The sequence below is a fragment of the Ixodes scapularis genome, unplaced genomic scaffold (genome assembly GCF_016920785.2).
Source record: "Ixodes scapularis isolate PalLabHiFi unplaced genomic scaffold, ASM1692078v2 PGA_scaffold4__175_contigs__length_147842914, whole genome shotgun sequence".
In the NCBI taxonomy this organism is placed as follows: Eukaryota; Metazoa; Arthropoda; class Arachnida; order Ixodida; family Ixodidae; genus Ixodes; species Ixodes scapularis.
In genome coordinates, this window is record NW_024609879.1 from 138,452,832 (window position 1) to 138,477,714 (window position 24,883).

The 24,883-nt window shown below is 43.8% G+C and overlaps 1 protein-coding gene across 1 annotated transcript in view; it reads left to right on the forward strand.

Moving 5' to 3' along the window:
* Positions 1 to 24,883, forward strand: part of LOC120846733 — a 175,475-nt gene that overhangs the window by 93,478 nt on the left and 57,114 nt on the right. The window contains exons 9-10 of the mRNA XM_040218600.1: positions 3,484 to 3,533; positions 17,685 to 17,793. Coding sequence (XP_040074534.1) covers positions 3,484 to 3,533; positions 17,685 to 17,793 — 159 coding nt within the window. The remainder of the gene's footprint in view (positions 1 to 3,483; positions 3,534 to 17,684; positions 17,794 to 24,883) is intronic.

Sequence of the window (24,883 nt, forward strand, 5' to 3'; positions counted from 1 at the left end):
CGTTCCTTCCATCGTTGGCTCATTTTATTTAGGTATGTTTCGACTTCGATGTGAATTACAGCTGCAGCTTCCTTCTGGTTACGAAAATAGTATTTCCTTTCTTGTTCCATACAAACGTGTCTGACGTTTGTTTAGCGCAGTTCTCAGTGTTTCACAGGGGAATCATAGTTCTCCGTGTTAAATTCTCGTTATTGTACAGCTTTTAATCTTTGGGTCACTCGCTTCTGAGTGCAGATATCTCCTCTTCATTGTTCTGTGAACATCACCAACAATGTAGTTGCTATGGCTTCCTTTAACCTTGGGCCTGTGGGCTGCCTCAACTGCCACTTTTGGGGTTCGCTCAGGAAGCTGCAGTTTTTGATCAAACACCTTGATCACTACCATTGCGTCTTAATTAGGCCGCTTGGTGACTTCGTACAATTCAATATTTTGCCGTCGCAGCTGTATTAGCGCCTGCGTGTCCGCAATAGAGTGCGGTAATGCGCCGTCTAAGTGGTGTGCTTCGAAAGCTCTCTACTCCATAAAGCATGCAGTAACCCAAAAAGGTGGAGAGGTGGAACTGCTCGTGGAAGCAGCTTTATGTTCAGTCTCATAACCGAGTTGATCTAGTGACGTTGGTGCACTAATGCTTGGATAGTCATATTTCAGAATCATTATCGTAAAGTCATCATATCAACCTCATGCAAGCACACTGAAATCAGTAGGTCTGTTAAAGCGGAGCCCACGTCTATAGCCCGTGTCGCAACAAACTGACTTGCCTACAAAACAATGCTTCTATTTAAACTACAACATGGAAGTATTATATGGCATCTATATCAAGAATATTTAAATTCCAAATTTAAATCCGTCCAAAAGAAAGCAACCGGGTACATACTTAAAAGGCAACTCCAGTTGATTTTACATATTAAGAAATGATGTAATTATCTTAAGAATCTGCTAATAAGAACACACGCCAGATATAGATATTTCGATCTAATTCCGCCTAAAAGGTGATGAAACTGGCAAACCAAGCTTCAGGTGCGCGAAATTACCAAAATCTGCTAATCCTAGCGGGTGAGGAGCGGCGAAGTCGGCAGCGCAGTTAATACCACCGTGTCGTCGCAGCCTACACTGCGCTGCCTATGTCATGCTCAAGCTCTCGGGAAGAATTGTTTGCTTTTTTTGTGATTTTTAAGCCGAGCCGACAACCTGCGCTAGCTACGCGCTCATCGTTGACCACGTGATTCGCGGAACGCACATGCTTTTGTGTGCTGCCGAACGAACATGTGTTATCGTCGGAACGTCCGTTCGTCAGTCAGTTTTTATGTCCAGTTCGAAAAGTCAGTTCGCGACGTTGAGCACGACATACTTCTACAAGCCCGTCGCGACATATTCACGTGTGGTTTACAAAACTTCACTTTCTACTAATGTTTTCAAATGAAACCCTTGGGAAAACTTGCCTTTTTCTGGGCTAGAACACAAGCTGCGGCCGCGGAGTACAGGCGTCGTCCGGTTTAGCAGACTGTCGATCGTATAGCAGCGGAATCTTTCGCCCCTGAGCCGAGCTGTGCCCGGCCGCCTGGTACGTGACGTCACGATTTGTATCACATGGTTGGAGATGTAAGTGACAACAGAAGAGCAATGTTGCTCGGCGCAGGCAAGGTTACGGTTTCGGTTTGGAGTCCGCTTTAAATAAAAATTGCCCAAAACGTATTACACTTCTTTTGAAAGAAATTTCGTATAACCGATTATTACCACCACCAGATATATAATCAACCATCAACTGAAATTTTGTGGAATTCACCGGAGTTACCCTTTAAAAGGGTAACTCGATAGGTTTATGGTTAGATGTACGTTACGATATCTTGATAGCGATATTTTGATGGTTACTGAATTCCCTCAAAATGGGCTCAGTTCACCGATAGACACAGCTGTACCAGTGCCCTAAGTGTCCTGTGAAAATTTAGCAACCGTAAATCGCGAAGGTATTCAATTTGTGCAGTTCGTTCTCCTCGTCTTTTTAAAACCGAGAGCCCCTACTCGTGAAACTGAAGCGTGAGAAGAGAAATGGTACAAAGTGGGCAGTAAACCACGCTCCCAACTGATAGCAAGATGTTTGATTGCGGGAAAAGAATGCTTGGAAGCTCATTCAGCGGCAATCACCAAAGAAACGCTCGACGTACTCTATTTAAGGCTGTCCTGTACGACCTGAACATATGTACTATTTCGTAACGTCACGCCACAGGAGAGCACGAAAATCTCAATGTAGGTTTCTGCATCATTTTTATTTACGGTTTTCTTAATAGTTACCTGGCATTTCAAGACAATAAATGCATACCGTGAAGAATAAAGTCATGGCATTCAGGAAAAGCAAGTTGTTTGGGTAGCTCAAAAACGATTTTTCGCTTTAAGTCACGTCTCCGCCTTAAAGCAACAAACATTGATCTCACTTCATTAGCCTACAGAGGCAGGTAGAATTAACCGCATGTGTTTAGTTCATAAAATGTACTACAGTATATCACACTTCCAAAATACTTATTTTCATGCTTCCTATAGTATTTCTTTCAGAAGAGATAACTGGTGTAAGCTACGGGAAACCCAATCCCCTAACGATTCCTTCCTATTTTTGCCTGTATTACTGTGTGCTTCGGAATGCAGTAATCGGCCCGATAAAATTGTAATCAACATAAAGATTTTAAGAAATTGTGCGAACTTATGTATTTTGAATGGCCTGTGAATCTCTTTGTAGTCTTCTTTATTCATATTTTTTTATGTCCAGTTGAGAACTAAATATTGAATAATCTCTGTTAGCATAACGGTTTTTTTTTGTGCCGCTGTGACCAGAGATAATATGTTTATATGTTACTTTTTATTGTATCTTGTACTTTTGCCTACGCCCTCATTTAATGAGCCCCCAAAAGACGCTTTTGAGGAAAATAATTAAAATTAAACCCGCCCTGTGTATTCCGCAATCCTCTGGTCCCCTGGTTCTTGACCATACCGGGTACGGGTCAAGGGGCATGTTTTTAATTGGATGAAGAGTTTTTAAACAAAATGTGTTTATTCTTATGATTCCTCAAAAAAGCTCAAATAAGGTGAAATGCAAAAGTGTAGCACGCAATATTTCTGCTGAAGGTATCGGGAAAATGTGTTGTTATTTATAATTATACACTAACTTCATTTCCCCGCTAAAGTTATCGGCGAAATGCTTCCTGCTGAGGTGTTAAATCTTCAAACTTCCTTTTTTAAATTTTTTTTATATTTCATCTTTAATTGTGTACACCTCAGTGTTATCAAAACTATCAAACATCTTAAACATTTTCTATCTGCACATTTTGAGTCAAGTAGTGAAAACAGATCTGTAATTACGTATAAAATAATCATGCGGTTTAAAAATAAACTAAATCTTTCATAGTTTTATCTCGACAATCGCGTAAGCAGGATGCAGTACACGAGTACAGCGTAGTTGAATAACATAATACTAATGATTATTTCCTCATACAGCAAGAAGTTGGCGACTATTGAGGATGGAACCCTGGACACGACACTACAGGGTAAGAACCGTTTTGTTATAGAATATAACCCTCATGTTTAAGTGTTGTCCTCCATATATTCGCTAAATAAAAAAATTGGCAAAAATGTGGGTATAGTAAAAAGAAAATACATGGAAGCTAAGAGGTAAACGAAAGGGTCATCGAAAAAAAAAAGAGACAAATCCATTGGTGAACTAGAGTATGGTAACATATCATTTCTCTGGCACAAATCGATATAGTAAAACCCGTTTTTCCGACTAGTTTCATTTACTAGGTTTGCGACATCCAGCACTATACTGCATAAGTAGTAGTATCGATCGCCAATTCAGAATAAATACCATTTTGTGTAGGCTAAATTTCAAATGTATGAAATCTATAAATGTATACCTTTATGCCTTCTCCCTTGTAAAGAGCAGCGGTACTCACAAGGCAAATAATTTCTACTGGAACGTATTTCTACTCTAAATTAATGCTTCCTCTTAGGTTTCTGGTATATATGTGATAAGTATTCCGATAATCCACCCTACAACATTGCAGAGGTTTGAGACTCGCTCACAATATTTTGGTGTCCCATGAGTTATTTCTTGCTTTCCACAGTCTCCCCATATGGTGTTCTTTCCAGACGTCTTCGGGCTAGAATAAGTTTTTTCTCTTCTCTGTTTCATAAAAAAAAGAAACGCTCGGCAAAACACCTTAATTTTTTTGACCTGAATCATTGCATAAATCTTGCCATTAATATTTCACCCCGCACATGTCATAATATTCAACAAATGTGTAAATAATATATAAATTAAAAATGCATGACTAATAACCAACACACCTCAACAAAACTTTTAGAAAAAACAAGCATACAAATGTCTTCTTTCAGGAGAGGAGTCACACCCCTTTTTTTTAAATATTCTATTTTCTATCACGTGAGGTTTGGTTCCAACCAGGAAGCAGTAATAACCAGGGCTTTCAAGGTGTCCTGCTATCATTATTTGTTCAGCAAAGAGCTGACATGTCACGATTTGTGTTACTTCTGAATTCGCTAAAGACGTCTCTACAACGCAACCTGAACAATACAATACTTATTGAGCCATGAAAAAAGGTATAATAGCGGGTGAACTGATTTCAAATCGTGGAAGAAAAAAAAAGTCATGATTCAAAAAATATTTAAGAAAAATAGATTTGCTGGCAGAAATTGAAAACTGCGTCCTTAGTGCACGTTTTAATACATTGTTTTGTTTCGTTTTTACTACGAAAGAACCAAAGGCGGATTTTGAAATTTCGCCGACGGTGACAGGTCACGCAGTATTTCGCCAGACTGAGATATTTTTTACTCAACAAGAAAACTTGTACGTGGTTTTTACAACCAGAATAGAAGTGCCAAGTGGACATAAAAAATGGCTTGTTTCTTTTTTTTTTTTTAATAGTTGTGTGAAAAATTCAGAACCTAACCGCTCTGACGATAACTAACCCGGCTTAAATTATGAGAACTTTTGTTAATTCAATGCCATGGCAAAGTCTACAACGTTTTTAAGCTCCACATAGAGTTTTATTTAAAGCCGTGTATTGCACAGGAATACGGTTTGTGCAAATGAGTTGTACGGCCAGGAGACACAATATAGGATGCAAGTCATCATTATAACTAGAATAGTTACCTAACATTTTTGATACATTTCTAATTAGTGAAGATAAGTATATGGTTTCAATTTTAACCTTTGTGAGTGCCATTGAAACTCTATCAGTAGGGCGTGAGAAGCGCGGAAGTACGGAAAAGTTACCAGATAAGCAAATGGCAAAATGCTGGGGATCGAAAACGTGCCCGCGAGGTTTCTCCGCATTGTATTATACGCGTTTTTGCACCCCTAGGGCCCTAAACCGGTGAGACACAAAGTTGGAACCGAAAGTTCGCGGACTGCGCCGATTGGCTGCCGGCGAAAAAAACGCGAAATCATCGTCGGAATAGTGCAATCGGCGCGCTCCGTTAACGTCGGCACCAACTTTGTGTTCGACGAATTTAGAGCACCTAGACTTCTGTAACGCACAAATGGTCACTTTAGCGCACTATCGCATTTGTCACCGGATTAAAGTATTTCTAAAATTCACGGGTCAAGTGATTGTCAATGACCCTCAGCAAGTTTCTTATAAAGCTTTCGTTTATTCTCATTAAATAAAACTTGTGATTACAAATCTTAGTTAATTATTTGTCTTAATGTGACGATTGCCCTAATATATTATGTTCCCCTGGCTATATAAATCACCTCCACAAACCGCATTTGTGTAGCTTTCATGGCTGTTTAGCAACAGATTTATAAATCCAAAAATCAAGTTAAAGCTTGGATATACCAACTCGAGAAGTACACTATATGTATACTCAGTGAAAAAAATTTGAATGCGAAACAAAACTTCAAAAGTACAAAATTTAACATCATATTTTTTTTTCCTTTTCTTCGTACGAAGACCTTTCGAACATTCTATTATATGCAATAAAGATCAAGTTTTATTTAATATTTTGCCATCTAGAAGCGGTACGTTGGAAGAGACGATGTATTTTAAGCTTTACTCCAAGGTGCAAAGCTGGGTAGTTTCATCTTTTTTTCTGTTTTATACTTACATATTTCTTGTGACAGTATTAGTCGGCTTCCATTAGCACACACTAGTCTTCATCCAAAACCGACGCGCCCCATCGCGGCGAAATATCACGTAGTGCACTCTGGGGACTAGTTGGCCACTCAGTTTTGGTTTCGTGTGAGCAGGTTCATCTCATGTTATCATGCCGCGGCCGAACGCGCTGATTGCGTTTTCGATTATCGGACTTTTTACGAATGTACAATACACTCATTCTCGAGCGATAGAAAACGAAGACCGAAGAACTTTCCTTGGTTCTCGAAATACCGGATATTGTGCGTGCGTGTGCAAACGTGGTAAGACGTGGCTTATAGTCACCTGACCCCACGAGTGCATTTTTGAGCTCAATCTCAGTAATCCCGTCTAGTGCCAGTGCACTACAACTGAAATTTGGTCACCTTGAGCCCTACACGTATTTTGTTTGCCAAACGTCCGCTTCTTGTTACTTCGTTGTGCGAAAAGCAAGCCGCATCTTCGCAGGATTATCAAAGTTGAACCCAGCGTTGGCGCATGAACTTTTAAGGAAACGTAATAAATTCAACCTCACGACTGCACAAACGTTACTATGATACCTTCCTCGTGTCGTCACATATTTCACACTCAAAGTTTATGCTGTTAGAAGATTAAGTTTTCGCAAACACTCAGATCGGCTTGCTACAACGGAGGCCCTAACAAGCGTCCCCTACTCCTCGGTAAGCCTTTTTGGATGAGCTTTTCCTGACGCCCAAGTCGTGTGCCTGAACGTTGTGTCTGAAATTATCTCGGCCTACTCAGTCAGGAAGAAAGCAAACACATAACAAATATTATAGCCATCAGCAACCGTCAAATGTGCTTTGAATAATTTCGTTCGTTTGGCGCACCGCATAGGGGTTCATGTCCGTCCGGCGCTGGCGAACGGTGCGACACTTTTCACATAAGTGCTCTAGTTTTGCTTTCTTAAAACGGTTTGCATTTGCGAATGTGCCCGTATGATTGCAGGATAACTTTATGCGCATACGCGATGTTAAATATTAGGGAATGCAAGCGGGTGGAAACTTCACTTCGTGCAGTGCTGTAAGGCAGTACTGATGAGAGATGAGAAGTGTGTTCAAATGGAGCTTTTCAATGGCGCCTCCGAGCTTTAGCTTGCGTACTCAGGCGTATAAAGAAAAACAGTAATCGCAAAAAGTTATATTTTGTATATGGACGCACGAAACAAACTTCCTGATCAAAAATACTAATGTAAAGGCTCGAGCTCGATGTATGTATACTTATTGGTTGCTACAGCTTGCTGATTCGCACACCAGCAAGATCCCCGAGCTCCGCAGCGCCGACATTCCCAGCACTGGCTCGTCCACATACCTCGAAACGCTAACAAAAAGGCTCAAGTACAAAAATACAACAAGCATGCATTAAGACAAGCTATACGTCTCGGGCTTCTGCTAAAGCTTCGAGGTCTGGCCATTTAGGTTATTTTAGAGACCACAAATGACCCTCTCTGGACCAGAAAGCATGAGATAACGGCCGTTAATAGTGCACGTTCTGTGTGTGACCTCTAGTCGACGTGTCGATCGAAACCGAAACCATACCACTCTCCTCCCTGGCCAACTAGTTCCCAGAGTGCAACGCGCGCGGTGTTGCATGCAGGGCTTTAAGGAAGTAGTCTATTGAATGAATAAAGCTGATAGTACGTGACATATCATATGTAATAATATACGGGTCTTCTTGCACACGTCTAATTCGTTAATACGAAAACTCTGACAATTAGGTGTCTGAAACAAACCCTCGGAAATAGTCTTATGAGAATCAGAATCTCGTTTCCTCCAAACGCACCAGGCTGTGTACGTGAGCCATTAGGGCAAAATAAATTATTTTTAACATGCCCACCACCCAAGCGCGAAATTTCGCCATTTTCCAACAGCTGCTTCCTTATGCACGCAAAGCCCAGTTAGAAGGTAGTAAATGCAATTGACGAAGGTTAGTCACAAAACATGTCTTATCATAGAATGTAGGGGTAACTGGACTTTTTGTTTCACCCTCGGGACACTTGTGTCTCGAAAGTAATCTTTAAAAATAAGTCCAGCCGCCCTGCTTTGCATTGAGTCTATTTGATTCATTAAGTAAATTTGTGAAGCGTTTCATTTGATGCAAGAATTGTTTAATTGTAACCTAACATATAAGATATGAGCTGTAAGCACCTTAGCAGGTGCAAGATATCAATTTTGTCGTATGAAGCTGTGAAGACTCTGGTTGGGAGCTGCACACACACCGTCGTCGGGGCCCGACGTTGAGGAGAGACAGTACCCAGCGCTTGCTCGGGCACATATAACTTTATCTAAACTCGGCTTGAGTTCGCGACACAGACAACTGCTACAACGTTCTCTGTCCGAAGGCTTGCGATGGCTAACCGTCCTTTTTTTTGCTGTCTTTCCTCTTTTTCCTCTTCCCTTCCCATAGCCGCGAGGCGAGGATTCTTTGTAATCTGGCGCGAACGCCACGGTGGGACACACACTCACACACACGTGCCCGCACGCACAGGACCGAATGAGTCGGTAGTACACTCCGTCACACTCGCCCACACAAAAAAGGAATTTTCTCTTACACAAAATTCATCTGACAAAACTTCAAGGGATATTCATGTTCAGGTTCATAAAGACACTTAATTTTCAGACCGTAATGAACTCACTATAGGATACCTATAGAAACACTGGGTAAAGTGCACATAATACACCATCACGTGGTCGCTAAGAACAGTGAACAGAATGGGACAACACATTGAACCCAGAACAATAAGGAGCTCACTAAGGATGTTCCCGCAGATTACAGACCACCCGGTGGGCCCCGCAGGTTTCTCGTACGTGTGTCCCTTAAGGTCAATCAACTGGTCAGTATTTTCTCAAAGCATAGCGGTGTTCCTGCGCGGGTTCGCTTGCTCTACGAGGAGCAGCAGCCGAGCTGCGAGACAACTCCCCCAAGAGTGCCAGCATGATGAAGTCGTTTGACCTCTTCTCGTCAGAATCCACTCTGTTCTCGTCTGCTGGACACGGGCCGTGGGGCTTTGGAACGGCGGGCATGGCAGTAGGAGTCCCAACATCATTCGGCATGCCCGGCCCATTATGACAACCGCGTTAGCGTCAATTTGGCCACATTCTTCGCTTTATTAGTTCAAAGCCACCCAAAGGTTGCGCTATGTTTTTTTGCAGATTATTTTAGTACATATTATAAACTTTAATGTCGGAAGGTGTAAAGAATATTGAAGATGGCTTTTTTTTAAATACTTTTCAAAATAATGCATATTTAGTCAAATGCGCCTGTTTCATCAATTCTTGTAAATTTCGCACGTTGACAAGGACAACATTATTTTATGCGATGATGAACAAAGTACACGGCAACACACGGAAAGTTTTAAGACCTTACCTTTTATAGGTACCGAAAAAAAAACATCCAGAGCGTTATTGCGCAATTCGCCTTATTTGCAATACATTTTTCTCAAAATAACGACATAATTCCCGGTGATTAATACTTTTTGTCAATCCTTTCTCTGTCTAATTTGGCAGTAAATATATCTAGACCCTTAGCCAAAACAGTTTTTTGGGGACGCCGTCCGAAATGCCAACAACGCACGATACGCCAAAACGCGCACGTGACTGGGAGGGTGCTCATAATTGTTTTAGAGCGCAGCTGTTAGACGCCCCTTCCGGCTTGAGCGGCGTCAGCGTCGACGTCGGCGTAATCGCGCGGTGCATTATGGGACGTTTCGGCACGGTGCCGAAACGTCACACAGAAGGGGGAGGGGGAGGAAGGAGGGGGAGGACGAGGGGGAGGATGAGGGGGAGGGGTGGAGGAGGAGAGGGAGGGAGAGGAGGAGGAAGAGGGCGGAGACGGAGGAGGAGGAGGAGAAGAGGTTGAGGATGCGAGGAGCAGGGGAGGAGCAGATGAGGAGGGAGCAGGAGAGACACACCGTCTCCTCCGTACCCTCCCCTTCTCCTCCTCAAGAGCTGCGCTCTAATTCGGCATTACAGGGAGTTGTAAACTTCTTTCATTTTTTCGCAAAGACAAACTTTTTTTTTTCTTAACAAGGATTGGTTTTGATCTTGTGGGCACGAAGACATCATCAGATACCCATTATTGACACTTCCATTATTTTAACAAAACATAAAACTGCTAAGGGGTGTTTAGAAAAAGATAAGTTGACAGCACAATTGTGGGCGGTAGTTGTGAAGTCAAAATTCCTTATATATTTTTCTACATCCAACCCAAAAATGCGCATGGGCCGGAGCAATCGAGAGGCACTACCCTTTCACATGCTTCGCGGTTCCTGTTTCGATTGAAGGCGTGTGGCTTCTCCGTGTACGCGGCGCAAAAGGAAGCAACGGGGACGACATTGCAAACAGATTAGCCTACAATCATGGCGGTAACATGATGAAGGAAGTAGGGCGCGGCAGAACCTGCACCGCCTGTGAGCGCCAATAGATCCGCCGCCGCGGAGGGCCGCACAACGCAAAAAAGAATAAAGATACTGCAAAAAAAAAAAAAAAATATGATTGACTGAGATAGTCTGTAAGTTAATTTTTATGGCAACGGTTGGGAGAACCGTGAGATCTAATTTTTCGATACTCGATTCTTCCGAATGTTTTCTAGTTTTCAAAGGCCGGTGTGGGGTACCGCATCCATGAACATTATACAAAGAGACGACTCCGCTCACAATCCACTGTTCATCGCGCCGGGAGTCTGTGGCCTAAGTAAACACCCGAGATGGCACGGGATTGCCAGCTATAAAGAGCACCGCAGTCCGACCGCCCCTGCGGGTTGCCTTTGGACATGAAACAGAAGCCGCGAAGAAACAGCACACAACAAAAGCAGGGATTACTGGGTTCTTGAGACCTCTGAGATAATTTTTTCGCAGGGGGAGGGGAGGGGAGGGGGAGAGGGAGAGGCATTCCTTATGCTGCGAGCGGTGGTTTCATCGTGAGTAGTTCCTGTGTTCTCTGTTCTCTGTTTTGATGGCTGAAGTGCCGATTACCTCAGAAGGCACAAGAAAAATAATTTATTACTAAAGGAACTTTCCAAGCGTGATAGATCTGGACATTGTTTCGTTGAAGAAGCCCTGAAGGAACTGTTCCTGTCCGAGAGACGGACTTAGTTTGCTTGAAATGCTTTAGCCGTTTAGAGGAAATGACGGCGCAATCGTCGGAATCAACGGGGCCTGAGGCAACCTTCGTCCCGGAACAAGCAGCAGTCTGAGAGCTGAACAGGGGCGTATACTCTTCAGGAGTTTCATCTTTGAAACCAAGTTCTGCCCTGAAAAAGCACTGTAGGAGGTCTTACGTTAAGCGAAAGCGGGAAGAAATTGAACGCGCTTTCCGCAAGAAGGTAAAATTAAGCGTCACTACAGCGTATGGCGTGAGAGACAAGCCTGCCAGCTTGGCACAAAGTTGCAGAACCTGCTCAGTGTGGTTGAGGAACCTTAGGTCTGCGTTTCCCGCTTCGGACTCATGCCATGAGGGCTGCCGTCTTTTTACACTGCTACCCGAGCCGCTCTCGACGAAAGATATTCAAGATGCTATTCCTTGAACCACCCGCTATTTGCTCCGCAAATCAAGACATTAAAAAGAAAAACTGTGAGTGCGGGCAATTCCTGACCCATACAGAAGAAGGAGAGTGAGCGAGCTGGAACTGCGGGTAGCGATGGACTATTACACCAAAGATGAGCTTAATTGTAAACAGCACAGTCCGAACAAAAACAACGTCGTTTGCGTCATGGCGGACGGAACGATAGAGCATATTGCGAGACGTGTGATGACGCGGTCAATTTGCAAGGCTTATCGGATGTATCAGACAGCCCACCCAGACACAGCCATCGGCCATACGAAATTCTATTCTTTGAAGCTAAAATGGGTTCTGCACATTCCCTCAAATAAAGTTTGTGTGTGCGTTTTGTGCGCCAACCTGAAGCTCGCCGTGTGCGCCCTAGAAAAAATTGCAGGCGTCATGAGGAACGCCAAAGACCTCCATGGCATTTCTCTGTGCAGTCCACCTTCTGCTAAGTCTTTACTCAAAAAGTGCAGCGCCTGCCCCTCGGTTGGGTGTTGTGAGGCGCCTAACGTTGAAATTCCAGATGAGGAAGTGCTTTACGCAGTCTGTGAAAAAGACGATCTAATAAAAAAGGAAGTGAACCCGAATACGTTTCTGAAACACCTTCAAGAGTATGTCAGGAATTGGACATTGCATGATTATATCAGCCGCTTCCAGAGGAAGGGATAAGCGATGAAAAGAATTGACTGCGGAAATCTAGCATTGCTCACCACTTCGATTTCGCGGCGAACTGTGCGGTTGTCCTTCCCGAGGGAATCAAGTCGTACCACTGGAGCACGAGTCTAGTCTCCATATTCACCTGCATTGTCGCGACGAGAAAAGGAACCTACAGCTGTGCCGTCACACGTTACGACACGTGCCACGATACCGCCCACGCATGCTACGCTGTTAGCAAGGTACACGAGCGGCTTGAGGACAAGATTTCACTTTTTACACCTCATCGTCAGTAGCCTAGCCTCCCTACAAAGGATAGGCTCCGAAATCTGTATTTAAACTGTTGACTTGTGCTCCGAACTCCTCTGTAAAGTTTCGTATAAATTCCTACTTTTCACGAGCTCCTGTCACAGTGCTTTCTGTTTGCAGACTTCCTACAGTTTTCGACCCATCTCTTGCCTTTGTTTGAAGTCGTCAACGTCCTATCTTTTTCTACTCCCATTATGGCAATTCTGTAGATTTATCACTTTGTAAATTAAAAAATACAAATATATTGCGAAACATTTTCGAAGGGCCTGATAGGACTGGTTAGGAGCCTTGATCTGCAAAAAAACAGAAAAAAAAGAATGGCATTTATTTTAAACTAATTTTCTAATTATTGCAAGATCAGGAACCTGCCTACATTTCTGCTTGATTCGGATGCAATTAAATGCAAAGGTGCAAGCTAGCTGGACAGAATGATGAAATTGTCCCATTTTCCAGAAAGTATATTCGCACATTTGAGTGCTTTTTAGAAGGATTGACGTCTTCAATTTTAATGACAATTCATGCACATATTTAAGACACGCGTTCAAATCATGTTTAAAAAAATGTCAGTTTTAGTCTTTTAAGATCTAGATCCATAGAGCTCTTAATTGCTTTGTAATCGATAATACATGTTTACCTCCTTTTATTTTATATGCAGTCTCCGCACAAACAAATATGAAACCAAAGGCGATAACGTTTTCTTTTTTCTAATATCCAAAGTTTCGATTTTACGCAAGTCGCCAAAAAGTGAGCGCATACCGACAGCGACTTTGTGATATTTGTTCCCCAAAATATAATTTTACTTTCTATTAAAAAATATTAGTGCGTTTTTGCTAGTGCACAACAAATAAAATATATCTTTTGGTAAAAATTCTGAAAAAAAAAATGATTTGCCAACCGGACATGTTCATTCGATCCTACCTGAAGACGCCCAGTACAAACAATCTCAGTCAGTCGGAATAATTTTTTTTTTTTGCGGTATTTCTATTTTCTTGCGTTGTGCGGCTTTCCGCGGGAGCGGTTCTGATGGCGCTCACAGGCGGCGCACGTTCTGCTGCGCCCTGCCTCCTATATCATATTACCGCCAGTGTTGTAGCCTGATCTGTTTGCAAAGTTGCTCCGGTTGTTTCATTTACGTCGCGTGCTGGGAGGCGCTACACGCCGGGTGTTTTAACAGGCACGCGAAGCGTGTGACAGGGAAGCGCTTCTAATAATTGGGTTGTGTGTGTGTTTATACAGCCTAGTACTTGGTCTGCCTCACAGGGGCGACGAGTCTCCCAGCTGTAGATGAGAAATTTAGCCAGTGCGGTACAGCCGCTAGCTTGGGGTCTTTAACGTGCATCACGCAGTAGTGATACACGACCGCACGCCGGTACGATGCTCATCCAGATCGAAACGGGCAGGGGGTGGGGATTGAACCCAGGATCGGGTTCTGCAGCGCGAGCTTTCGCTCCACGTGCTCCGAGCTGGTGTGCGCTAGCCCACTCGGCAACCGATCCCCCCGGGGAAGCGCTTCCCGATCACCCCGGCCCGTGCGAAGTTTGGGTCGGTTGTACAGAAATGTTTAAAGAATTTTTCCTCCAAAACTACCGTCCACCTCTGTGCTGTCAGCTCGCCTTTTTCTGACCACCCTGTAGTATTTTTGCGCTTTGAAAAAATAATAAAATTGTGAAGAATACGCCCCATTCATGGCAACCACGTTAGCGTCAATTTGGCAAGCGTTCCCGCTTTATGAATTCAAAGTCACACAAATATTGCTTGATGCGTTTTGCAGATTCCGTTAGAACATATTATAAACCTCAATTTCGGAGAGCTCACAAAAGTTAAAAGATAACGTTTTTTTTTGTTTTTCTTTTAAATAATTTTTAATATAATGCATATTTAGTCAAATGCCCCTGTTTGAGCAATTCTAGTACCTTTCTCCTACAAACCAGGAACATAATGTTTGATGCAAATATGAGGTAATTACAGGGTAACAAACTGTCAAAGTGTGTAGACCTTAGGTTTTATGGGTATGGAGGAAAGAAACCAATCCAGGGCGTTATTGCTCAATGTGCCGTATTTTTGATTTTGGTTGCTGAAACTAACGACACTAATACTTGGTGATTCATACCTTTTGTCAATCCTTCTTATACCTACTTTGTCAGTACATATTTCTAAACCCACAAAGTAAACCGTTTTTTTTTTTTTTTTTTTTAGAAGCTGTTTGAAATGCCAACATCGCGATCGCAATTCGCGCACGCGACTGAGAGGGTGCTTAACATTTTTTTTTTCGCGAAAACAATTTTTTTGTTTAAGGAAGCACTACTTTAATGCACGGAGCCAGCAAAATATTTTTTCATCAAAATTCAAAAAAAAGGTCGCCGGACATGGTTGTTCGATCTTTTCTGCAAACGCCACAAAGCAACCTACAACGCAGTTTGGATGGCGCCATCTAGCGAGTAAAGCAAGAAACATTGGGAATACCTGGGAGTGACGGCTGCATTGTTCAAACGTGAGCTATCCCTCTGGTGGCATCGCTTAGTCTAGTGCCTGAAGCGAGAAATACTGGGTAGGCCAGGAAGCCGTAATCGCATAACGCGCCGATACGGCGGGAGCTACGACCCTGGCAGGCCAATCGGAACGTGACTACGTATCGCCGAAGTGCGCTTTTGCTGCGAAGAAGTATCAGGCCTTTCGCTGCGTCATGCTCCAACATGTGTGCGTTTCGCTCGTATACGTGGCACATATCGAAGCCATCGGCGTGCAGGGTGGTGCTTATCGTTCACCCTTTGCCAAATTACGAGACGGGTTAAAACCGTTGGCTCTCCCAATGCTGGCACCGCCCGACTCTCGCCGGCTGGCTATCACGATTTCTGATCGATAAGTTCACACTGTAAAGCACAGGCTTAGCTTTTCAGGCACGCTCGTGGCCGCAAATAATTTACGCCATTGTTTTAAATGCCACAAAAAGTATGCTTACCATTTTTAGGTAGAAAAGTGTCAAAGTGGCAATTTTCTAAAACATTACGGAGCTAATTAAAGGCATAATTTGATTTTTATGGTCATTTGGCACTATTCCAGTTGTAAAAACACTGCACAAAATTTTCTTGTGTGAAATGGATCGGAGCCTGGCGGAAAACCTAAACGCACGACTTGTGACAATGACTGAAATCTAAAAAATGAATTTTGTCCTCTTTTAGGCAAGAACTTGAGAACAAAAGGTTGCCAGAAGCACGATATTCAGTTTTGATTTAGCAACGATTTCCCCGGCATATAAAGTTTTCCGCCGTTTTTGAATTAGGACTTTTTCTTACACGATTTAAAATTAAATCGTTCTAGTGTTACATTTCCCTTTAAAGGGTTGTGCAACGATGTTTGTGCCTTGCGCAAGTACCGTGTAGAATAAATACATGGCCTTTATAATCAGTGAAACACGGGTAGTAGCTTTTTCCGCCCTATTTTAATTGTAGAAAAAAACGTTGAAAAAAAAGAGAACAGCATAAACCCCCTTAGCTGGCTGCCAGAACAAGCGGCCGCTTGCTATGGAGCCGGATATATGCCGAGTTCCAGACATTCTCAGGGTTCGGTTATTGTCACCATTTCAGGGGATGGACATAAGCGACTTCCCGAATGCTTGCAGAGCTATTGATTATCGAGCACCTCTTCCAAGTGCTCACGCTATGCTCGGGATCAATCTATGAGCCGTATTAGAGTATCGTCATTATGGGGACTATATGCCAACACTAGGACCTGCGAGCTACTACCTACGTCATCAAGTTCTGCGAAGGAAAGATTGGAAAAGAAACGCTGGCTTTTGTCCTTGAAAATTCACTGCAACAATTAAGTTTCTTGCTAAGTGGCACTGTGTGTGACAATACTCGGGTCCCACTGGAGCAAGTGAGCTCTTGTAAAAAGAAATACATTATAAATCAATATTGTTACACTGCCCCTTTAATACCTCTTGGTTTTTAACGCGTCTACGAGCATGTTAATTCATGAATCCAATCCCGTTCTCGGAACCTAGAGAAGACGAGAAAAAACATTGTGTAAAATGACTTTGCCAGAGTGGTACTCCTGTACGATATGAACTATACGCATTTAAACGTTTTCAAAATGTCCCAGTTGATTCACTCTGAATTCAGTGGAAACAGAAATATTACAATATTGCTAGTACTGACGCCAAGACTTCACCAGAGGCTCGGGAAGGCACCAACCACAGAAGTACCACTCCTCTTTCTTTTTCGGCAGAATCGAACACTTCCGGCTGAGGCAAAGGGTGTGTAATAAACAAATATGGATCCTTACTGGAACAAGGCATGCTATTCTGCAGCAATCATATGCGTCAGGGTTGCATATAAAGATTTATAGCCTACAATAGACAAAGTTGATTACAAGTGAGCACTTTATCTGCATGACATGGATAGCATACAACATTTTTAAGTTTATCATGAAATGCGGCCAGGTGTAGACGGTAGTTCATTGAGAACACTTCAACCTACAGGCGACCTAAAACACGCTGGAGGTGGCAAATCTCGTGCACTTCATTATCTCTGCGCACAAAATAAGACGTAGGAATTGGCTTATAAGAACACAAAAAGCCAAATCACGAAGCATGAATCCTTAGAAAATAAACCACGTTCCGCAAATGTTTATGCTCTAGGTACAAGAAATTCTTCTAGATTTTCTTTTTGGTGCCTACCTTTTAAGATATCTCCAGGTTACCTTCGCGTAAGAGCCAAACAAGACACCGATGAATGGCTCACTTTCAGAAGTGCATTGATGCTAATCTTTTTCTCTATCTTTTTTTAAGTGATGCATTAATTGTGCTGCGTGTTTTAGATGTAGGAGCAAGTTAAACTTCAACTATAAGCAATTGAACAATTTCAGTTAATTGAAAAGGGGTCAGAATTAGGAATATGTCTCCCACCTGAAAATGTGTAAATAATGACACGTTCGCAGCACCTTGCCGCTTGCCTATTGCATGCAAGAAGGAGTCAGTATCTCATTTTTATAATATATAATATATTATTACACTCCCTTTAGGTATGGCATATCATGGGACTATCTGCAAAGCAGGAAAAGTGGCTATCGTGGAAGATGAAGGCCTTACCCTTCATGGAGTACACTCAAGTGCTCATGAACTTGGACACCTGTAAGTAGCAACAGATCTTATATATGCATGCAAAAACTTCAATGCGATATATAGGGTGTTTCTTGAGAGCGCGGGCCAAACCGCTTCTTCGAAAATTACGTATTTCAGAGAAAAATGTTTGATGCTCTAGTGGTCTGTGCCAAAAGGCCCATTAAGAAAAATATTTTGGCGTGCAGTACCATTCGGTAATTAATTCTGGTTTACTAACAAAGATTTTAATTTTTACCTTTAAAGGTATTGTTTGATCGTAAACTTGGTGCGAATTATTCGGAACAACTAAATCATCTTATTAAATAATGATATAAGTTGTGGTCTGCATATTACGGTGTTCCGAAACAAAATTATCAATTTGGACGCGTTTCTAGGTTTCGGTTTTTTATCGGAGCGGATTTCCGCCGTAGCCATCCAACTCCCCTTGGCCAAAACGCACAAAATATGTGCACCGACACGCATCGGACGTAAAGGTGAGTCTCTGCACTGGCACCGAAGTAAAATTGGGAAACATTATGTGGCAGTCCGGATGCTTTCTTATCTAACCTCTTTTACGTGCGATGACTGGCGGCGCACGTACGCTGCTCGTTTGGACCACGGGAAGCATGATTGCTTGTTTGAGGGAAGAGGGCGCTCCGATAAGAAAACAAAACCTAGAGCCTTACTTCGGAGCGCCGTAAAATGATGCCCGTGCCTATCATTGTGATGTGTGTAGATTTCTTAGTTTTCGATGATGGACATTAGGTTTCTAAATAAAACCATACCTTTAAATTTAAAAAAAAATGTATTTATTAACAAGTTGATAAATACCCGATTATACTGAACGCTAACAGGTTTCCTTAACGGGTCCTTTGGCACGACTACTACGGCATTAATATTTTATATGCGATGCGGAGTTTTCGCAGGAGGGATTGGGCCCGCATTTCGAAAAGCACCCTCTATAATGTCTAATGAATTTCGTCAACATTGACAAAAGTGTATGTGTTGAAGTAATAATCCTATATTAGTTTTGGCTCTGTTAAAGAAACTCTATTGCTCCACGCGCAGAGGAGGGCATCGCAGTAGCCCGTAATGAAATGCACAAGTATGGCCTGCCTGGGAGGTTTTCTCGCTAAACACACGCGGCAGCGTGAAACGACGCGCTGGCCCATCACCACCCATATTTCATAAAAAGAAAATTATGTATAGCATAGTGGAGTCGGCCGGATGCACGCAGGCTAAGTAGAGCTCAACGTAATAAAGTTACTTCGTGCGCTGCATGTTTTGGTTCTATTTCTCTCAAGAGAACAGAAAGTTTGAAGACGTCTAAACTGCTTTAGCCTTGCCTAATTGTAAAAGGCCCGCCTTGGTTTTTGGTAATAATTCAGTTTTTTTTTTTTAAAGTTGTACTTGTGTTGTGTATAGGCTTACACAGCCTGAAGTTAACCGCCTCAGCTGGCGTCTGGTTTCTCAGCTGTAGATGAGACATTTGGCCAGTGCAGTACCACCGCCAGTCTGGTGTCTATAACGCACATCGCGCAGTACTGATACAACACCGCACGCCAGTACGATGATCATCCAGATTGAAGCGGGCTGGAGTGGGCATTCAATCTAAAATCCCTGGTGTTCTTTTCGCCTTGCTAAATATACAAGAATGGTAGAAAGACTTCCTACTGACTAGCCAACAACACATATTATTATGAGCAGCAAACAGGATTTGTTTTAAAGTAATAGGCTAGTTTTTTCAGAAGGTGCTTTATGATACTTTATATTCAAGTTATAAAGATGCCGTGGTTTCAATTCAAATGAAGCGGAGGACAATGTTCAGCTGGTGCTTCGCTTCGCAAAAAATGGTAGCACCCGAGTCATCGATCCACCTCTGCACTAAGCCTTGTTTTTATTCTAAAGAAGCCAACCATGTCACAGAATGTTTTAAGAGCTCTCCTTGAGGTGAGCGGCAAGTCAGTCAGCATTAGGAGCGTCGTTCAAAAAACGACAGTGTTAACCAATGTAAGTGAAAGGGCTTTATTCAAGTGGATGGCCGAGTAGAAAAAAGACGGGAATGTTAGATCTAGGCTAACCATGTTTGGAGGAAGCAAGAATGCTGAGTGGGAGTAGAGGCTCAAAGATTGAAATGGCTTCTAACGGAGAAACGTGGTCTTTACAGCCGCGAAGCTGGGAAAGTAAAATGTCTTTCTGCGGCGCCACAGCTTTCTGCGGCGTCACAGCTTTCCTGAACTAAACTAAATATCAAATTATATATCGCATCACAACCACCTTCCTATAGTATTGATAGTAACGCTGCACTGTATGCCAAAAGATCTCTGCATCACGTAAGAAAAATGGTTAAGAAATGCGCGCCTGATCGTATACCCGAGAACTATTCAGTGGCGTGGTAGACATTTCGCGGAACCAACAAAAAACATCAGTATACTATACCGAAATCCCAGGTCTGGGTGAACACAGCGGTCGCCAGTACGTGCCAAGGGGAGAGTTCGGGTGTTACTACTTCCCCAAAAAATCCGAGAGATAAAGGTAATGGTTTTATTACCAAACACTGAGGCAAAAGTACATATTTCTTCAGGCGCTGCAAACCTGTTTTGAGCATGAAAGCAAACGGGGGGCACTTCCGAAGAACCGGACAAGGGGGAACGTCGTTATCATATTGCTGAAGAGGACATGACGGTGGAAGTGAACCAGATCATTGATGACCTTGTGGGCAGCATTGTCATCAACACTAGCGGAGATCAAACGACGAGCTCAAAGAGTAATTCAACGTCGAATGAGCATACTTGGTGAAAACTGATTAAGGCCACGGCGGACGCAACAAGCAGGTGCTCGTCCATTTTAAGACTCTGCACTTCATTTTCATTCAGCGTGATTGTCACCTGTATATTTGTTGTCGCGGAACTATCCTGCACTCAGTCATTTCGTGCCGCAATGACTGGGAGCAAAGTCGTGTGCAGAAAGTGCTGTGCCCAGTTTTTCTGCCGTCAACATTTCCTGGTTTGTAGTGGCACCTGCAAGCGCCGTCTTCACTATAAATGCCTTAATGTTGAGGGCGAAGATTATGGCTTCTACATGTCTAGCGGAGTGAGCACGTACAAATGTGCTTCGTGCACCAAGCGCCGTGACCCCGACAGTGCTGGAATTCTCGATGGCGTGCGCCTATCGTGGTTTCCGTGAGTACCTATGGCGAAGATATTGTGTGACCGGAAGCTCCTGGGCAGTGCGCATGCGAACTCGGGGGGCTTTTAATGGCGCTCGTACGAAAAGTGGACCAACTTGTCTGTGCGGTTCACTTCCTTCGAGATGGCAACGCTGCCATTCGAGGTGACCTTCAAAAATTGAGGCCGCAGCTTTCGGAGCTGGATGGATGGATGGATGAATCCGGCTGAGCCCTTTGGATCGGGCGGTAGCTTACGCCACCTAGCCATTATGTTTTACCATTTAAGCTTAGAATATTTAAATGTGAAAACTATATTCACTCCGCACTGAAAAGAAAGTGAGGCTACGAAACACCCTTGCCATCAGTTAATAAGAATATACCTACTTTTCTCTTGCTTTCTGCCACCATTCACTTAATCTTTGCATGGTAATCTCTAATGTCTTGAAATCCACTCTTCCTTTGCTGTCTCTAAAACCCAATGACTTTATTAAATCTATGTTGTCTTCCGTAGCCATAAGGTGAAGCCCTTTACAGTAGAGTATCAAGTGCTCAGCCGTCTCGTCCTCCTCTCCACAAGCAGTGCACACTGTATCCATTTCCTGATACTTCGCTCTGTATGTTCTGGTTCGCAGAACACCCGTTCTCTCCTCAAACAACGATGAGCTTGGCCTAGAATTGTCATAAATGCTTTCTTTGGTAATAACTGTTTTGTCTTATCTATAGCTTTCCAGAACCGTCTTTGTCTGCACTCCCTCTAGCCACCGATCTCTTTCTGAGGCCTTAACTTTCTTCTTAACTGAGAACTGCCCTTCCGTAACTCCAGTATAGCCAAAAAAACTTTCCTCTTAATTTCCTAGTGCGCTGTCTCCACTTTGTGTCTATGCTCCTCTTGTATAAATAGCTGAAAACCTTTCGTGCACATAGCTCCCCATCCATTTGCCTCACCCGATCCTCAAATTCTATCTTGCTCACAGCTTCCCTGCTCTCAAATGACGCCCATCCCATGTCTCCTTGTACTCCCTGGTTTGGCGTTATGCAATGTGCCCCCAAAGCCAGCCTACCTACTCCGCGCTGTTTTATTTCTAGTCTCGCATGCACTTCGGATTTCATGCATAGCACTGCGTTTCCAAAAGTCAAGCCAGGCACCATGACCCCTTTCCAAATCTCTCTCACCACCTCATACCTGTTGTAATTCTAAAGTGCTCTATTTTTTAATACAGCTGCATTTCTGTTGCCCTTACCTATTATATACTTTTCATGTTCACTGAGATATTCTGCACCATCACATATCCATACTCCTAGATACTTGTATTTACTAGCTCTCTCAACTGTAATATTCTGTATCTTCAGCGGTTCATACTGTCGCATCAGGGAGATCAACTAGAGGGAGATGATGCGATAGAAAATATAGGAGCAGTGATGGAGGAGAAATTTCGGGAACACGTGGAAGATAGGAGAACCGAAGGAAGTAGCATTCCAGCTTGTGACATCGCGGATTTTGGACAAAGAGAATGGGAAAAGACGGAACGAAGAGTCCCTAGTGGCACGTCGACAGGCACAGATGGTATCCCAATCAAGCTGGTGAAGAATTTGGGTCCTAAATCTAAGGCAAGACTACCGCCGAATTCAGAAACCTCACTCAAACTACACTTAAACTGAAGGGCCCCTCCACTTCGTCGAGAAAGGCGCGAGGGCCGGCGCTGGCCAATCGCGACGGCGGATCCGTCCTCGCGATTGGCCAGCGCCGGCCCTGGCGCCTTCCTGGAAGAAGTGGAGGGGCCCTTCAGTTTGAGTGTAGTTTGAGTGAGGTTTCTGGAATTCGGCGGTAAGGGAGGTAATGAGCACTATGATCACAAAAGGAAATATTCCAGATGAATGGAGGCTTAGTAGGATGAGTATGATATATAAGGGAAAGGGAGATCAGTCTGCTATTAGGAATTATCTTCCCATAGCCGTGACACCAGCTATTTACAGGTTGGTAATGACGATTATAAAGAGCAGACTATGGGTAGATTGCGAGGGCATACTGGGCGAGTTACAGAACAGGTTTCGGAAACAAAGAAGGTTGGAAGACAATATATTTTCTCTAACACAGCGTATAGAAATAGCGGAAAAAAGAAAGCAGACTGCTCTGGCTGGCATTTCTGGATATCAAGGGTGCCTATGACATTGTGAACTGAAAGAACCTGTGGGACATAATGGAGAGCTTAAACCTAGATGAAGGACTAACAGCAATATTAAGGAACATTTACAAAGATAATAAGGCGATTATAACATGGGAAGGAAAGACAACGAGGAAAATAGAGATAAGACGAGGCCTTAGGCAAGGGTGCCCGTTATCGCCTTTGCTGTTTACGCTGTATCTGAGAGGATTGGAGGATAGACTACGACGAGTGGGCTTGGATTCGACCTTTCTTACAGTAAGCTAGGCCAAAAAAATTCAGCAATCCTTACCGGGATTGATGTATGCGGATGATATCGTACTAATGGCTAACAACCGGACAGAGTTGCACGAATTAATGAAAATCTGTGGTAGGGAAGGAGAGGAATTAGGTTTACAATTCAGCTTGGCGACTTCCACAGCAGTCCCTGCAGGAAGGGCTTTCGTTTCGGCTTACCGCATGAGATAATCTGTGGCGACGATAATCCATCTGCTTCCTTGCGTCGGTGGTGGGAAATGACGAAGTAGATCCATTCCGATCTGCTGGAACGGTGCGTTCGGGGACCAATCAGCTGCAGGAGACCTGCCGGCTTCGTCGGCGGTTTCTTGCGTTTCTGGCACTCGTGACACGACCGTGTGTAGAAGTGAACGGTCTTCGGCAGCTTGGGCCAGTGATACATTTCCACGAATTCGGGCCAGCGTACTGCTGTAACCAAGGTGTCCGGACGTCGGGTCGTTGTGGCAGGCTTGGAAGATCCCCGCTTTAAGGTCGGTAGGGATTACCAGCAGCCACGGCGTGCTGTTGTCTCTGAAGTTCTCCTTGTAAAGTACACCTTGTCGGAGGACGAAAGTCGGCAGGGCTCTCGAGAAGACATAGGGGACAGTACCCCCTCGTCCTTCCAGGTGCTCGATTAGCGCGCGCAACTCAGGATCATCTCTTTGACGTCGCGCCATGTCGTCGGTGTTCACAGCATCTAGGTAGCACTTGTCGTCATCGTCATCGCTGCTGCCGGGAGATGTCTCGACAGGGGCTCTAGACAGGCAATCGGCGTCGCTGTGCTTGCGGCCTGACTTGTAGACCACAGTCATGTTGAGCTCCTGCAGTTAGAGACTCCATCGAGCGAGACGTCCTGACGGGTCCTTTAGCTTCGCAAGCCAGCAGAGCGGATGGTGGTGCGTGACAACGCGAAAACTGCTACCGTACAAGTACGGGCAATACTTCGTGATTGCCCAGATGACCGCAAGACCTTCCTTTTCAGTCGTGGAGTAATCTTTCTCCGTTTTGGATAGTGTTCGACTTGCGTAGGTGATGAATTGCTCGGTGACTTCTTGCACTTGAACCAGTACGGCGCCAAGTCCTTTGCTACTTGCGTCCCTATGAATCTCGGTTTCCGCGTCTTGATCGAAGTGTCCAAGAACAGGAGAAGTCTGGAGTCTTTGCTTCAGCTCGTCGAATGCGTGCTGGTGCTCCTCGGCCCATTCGAACTTCTCGGCGTCCTCCGTGAGTTTAGTGAGCGGTGCGGAAATCCTTGCGAAATCCCGAACGAAGCGTCGATAGTTGGCACAAAGACCGAGGAATCTTCGCACAGCCTTCTTGTCTTTGGGCCCTGGAAATGCCACGACGGCGCGAGTCTTTTCGGGGTCTGGGCGGACGCCTTTGTTAGTAAGCACGTGACCTAGGAATTTCATTTCGTCATAGGCGAACCGGCACTTTGACGGCTTGAGGGTGAGTCCGGCGGTCTTTATGGCTTGGAGAACAGCTCGGAGTCGTCGCAAGTGCTCGTCGAAGT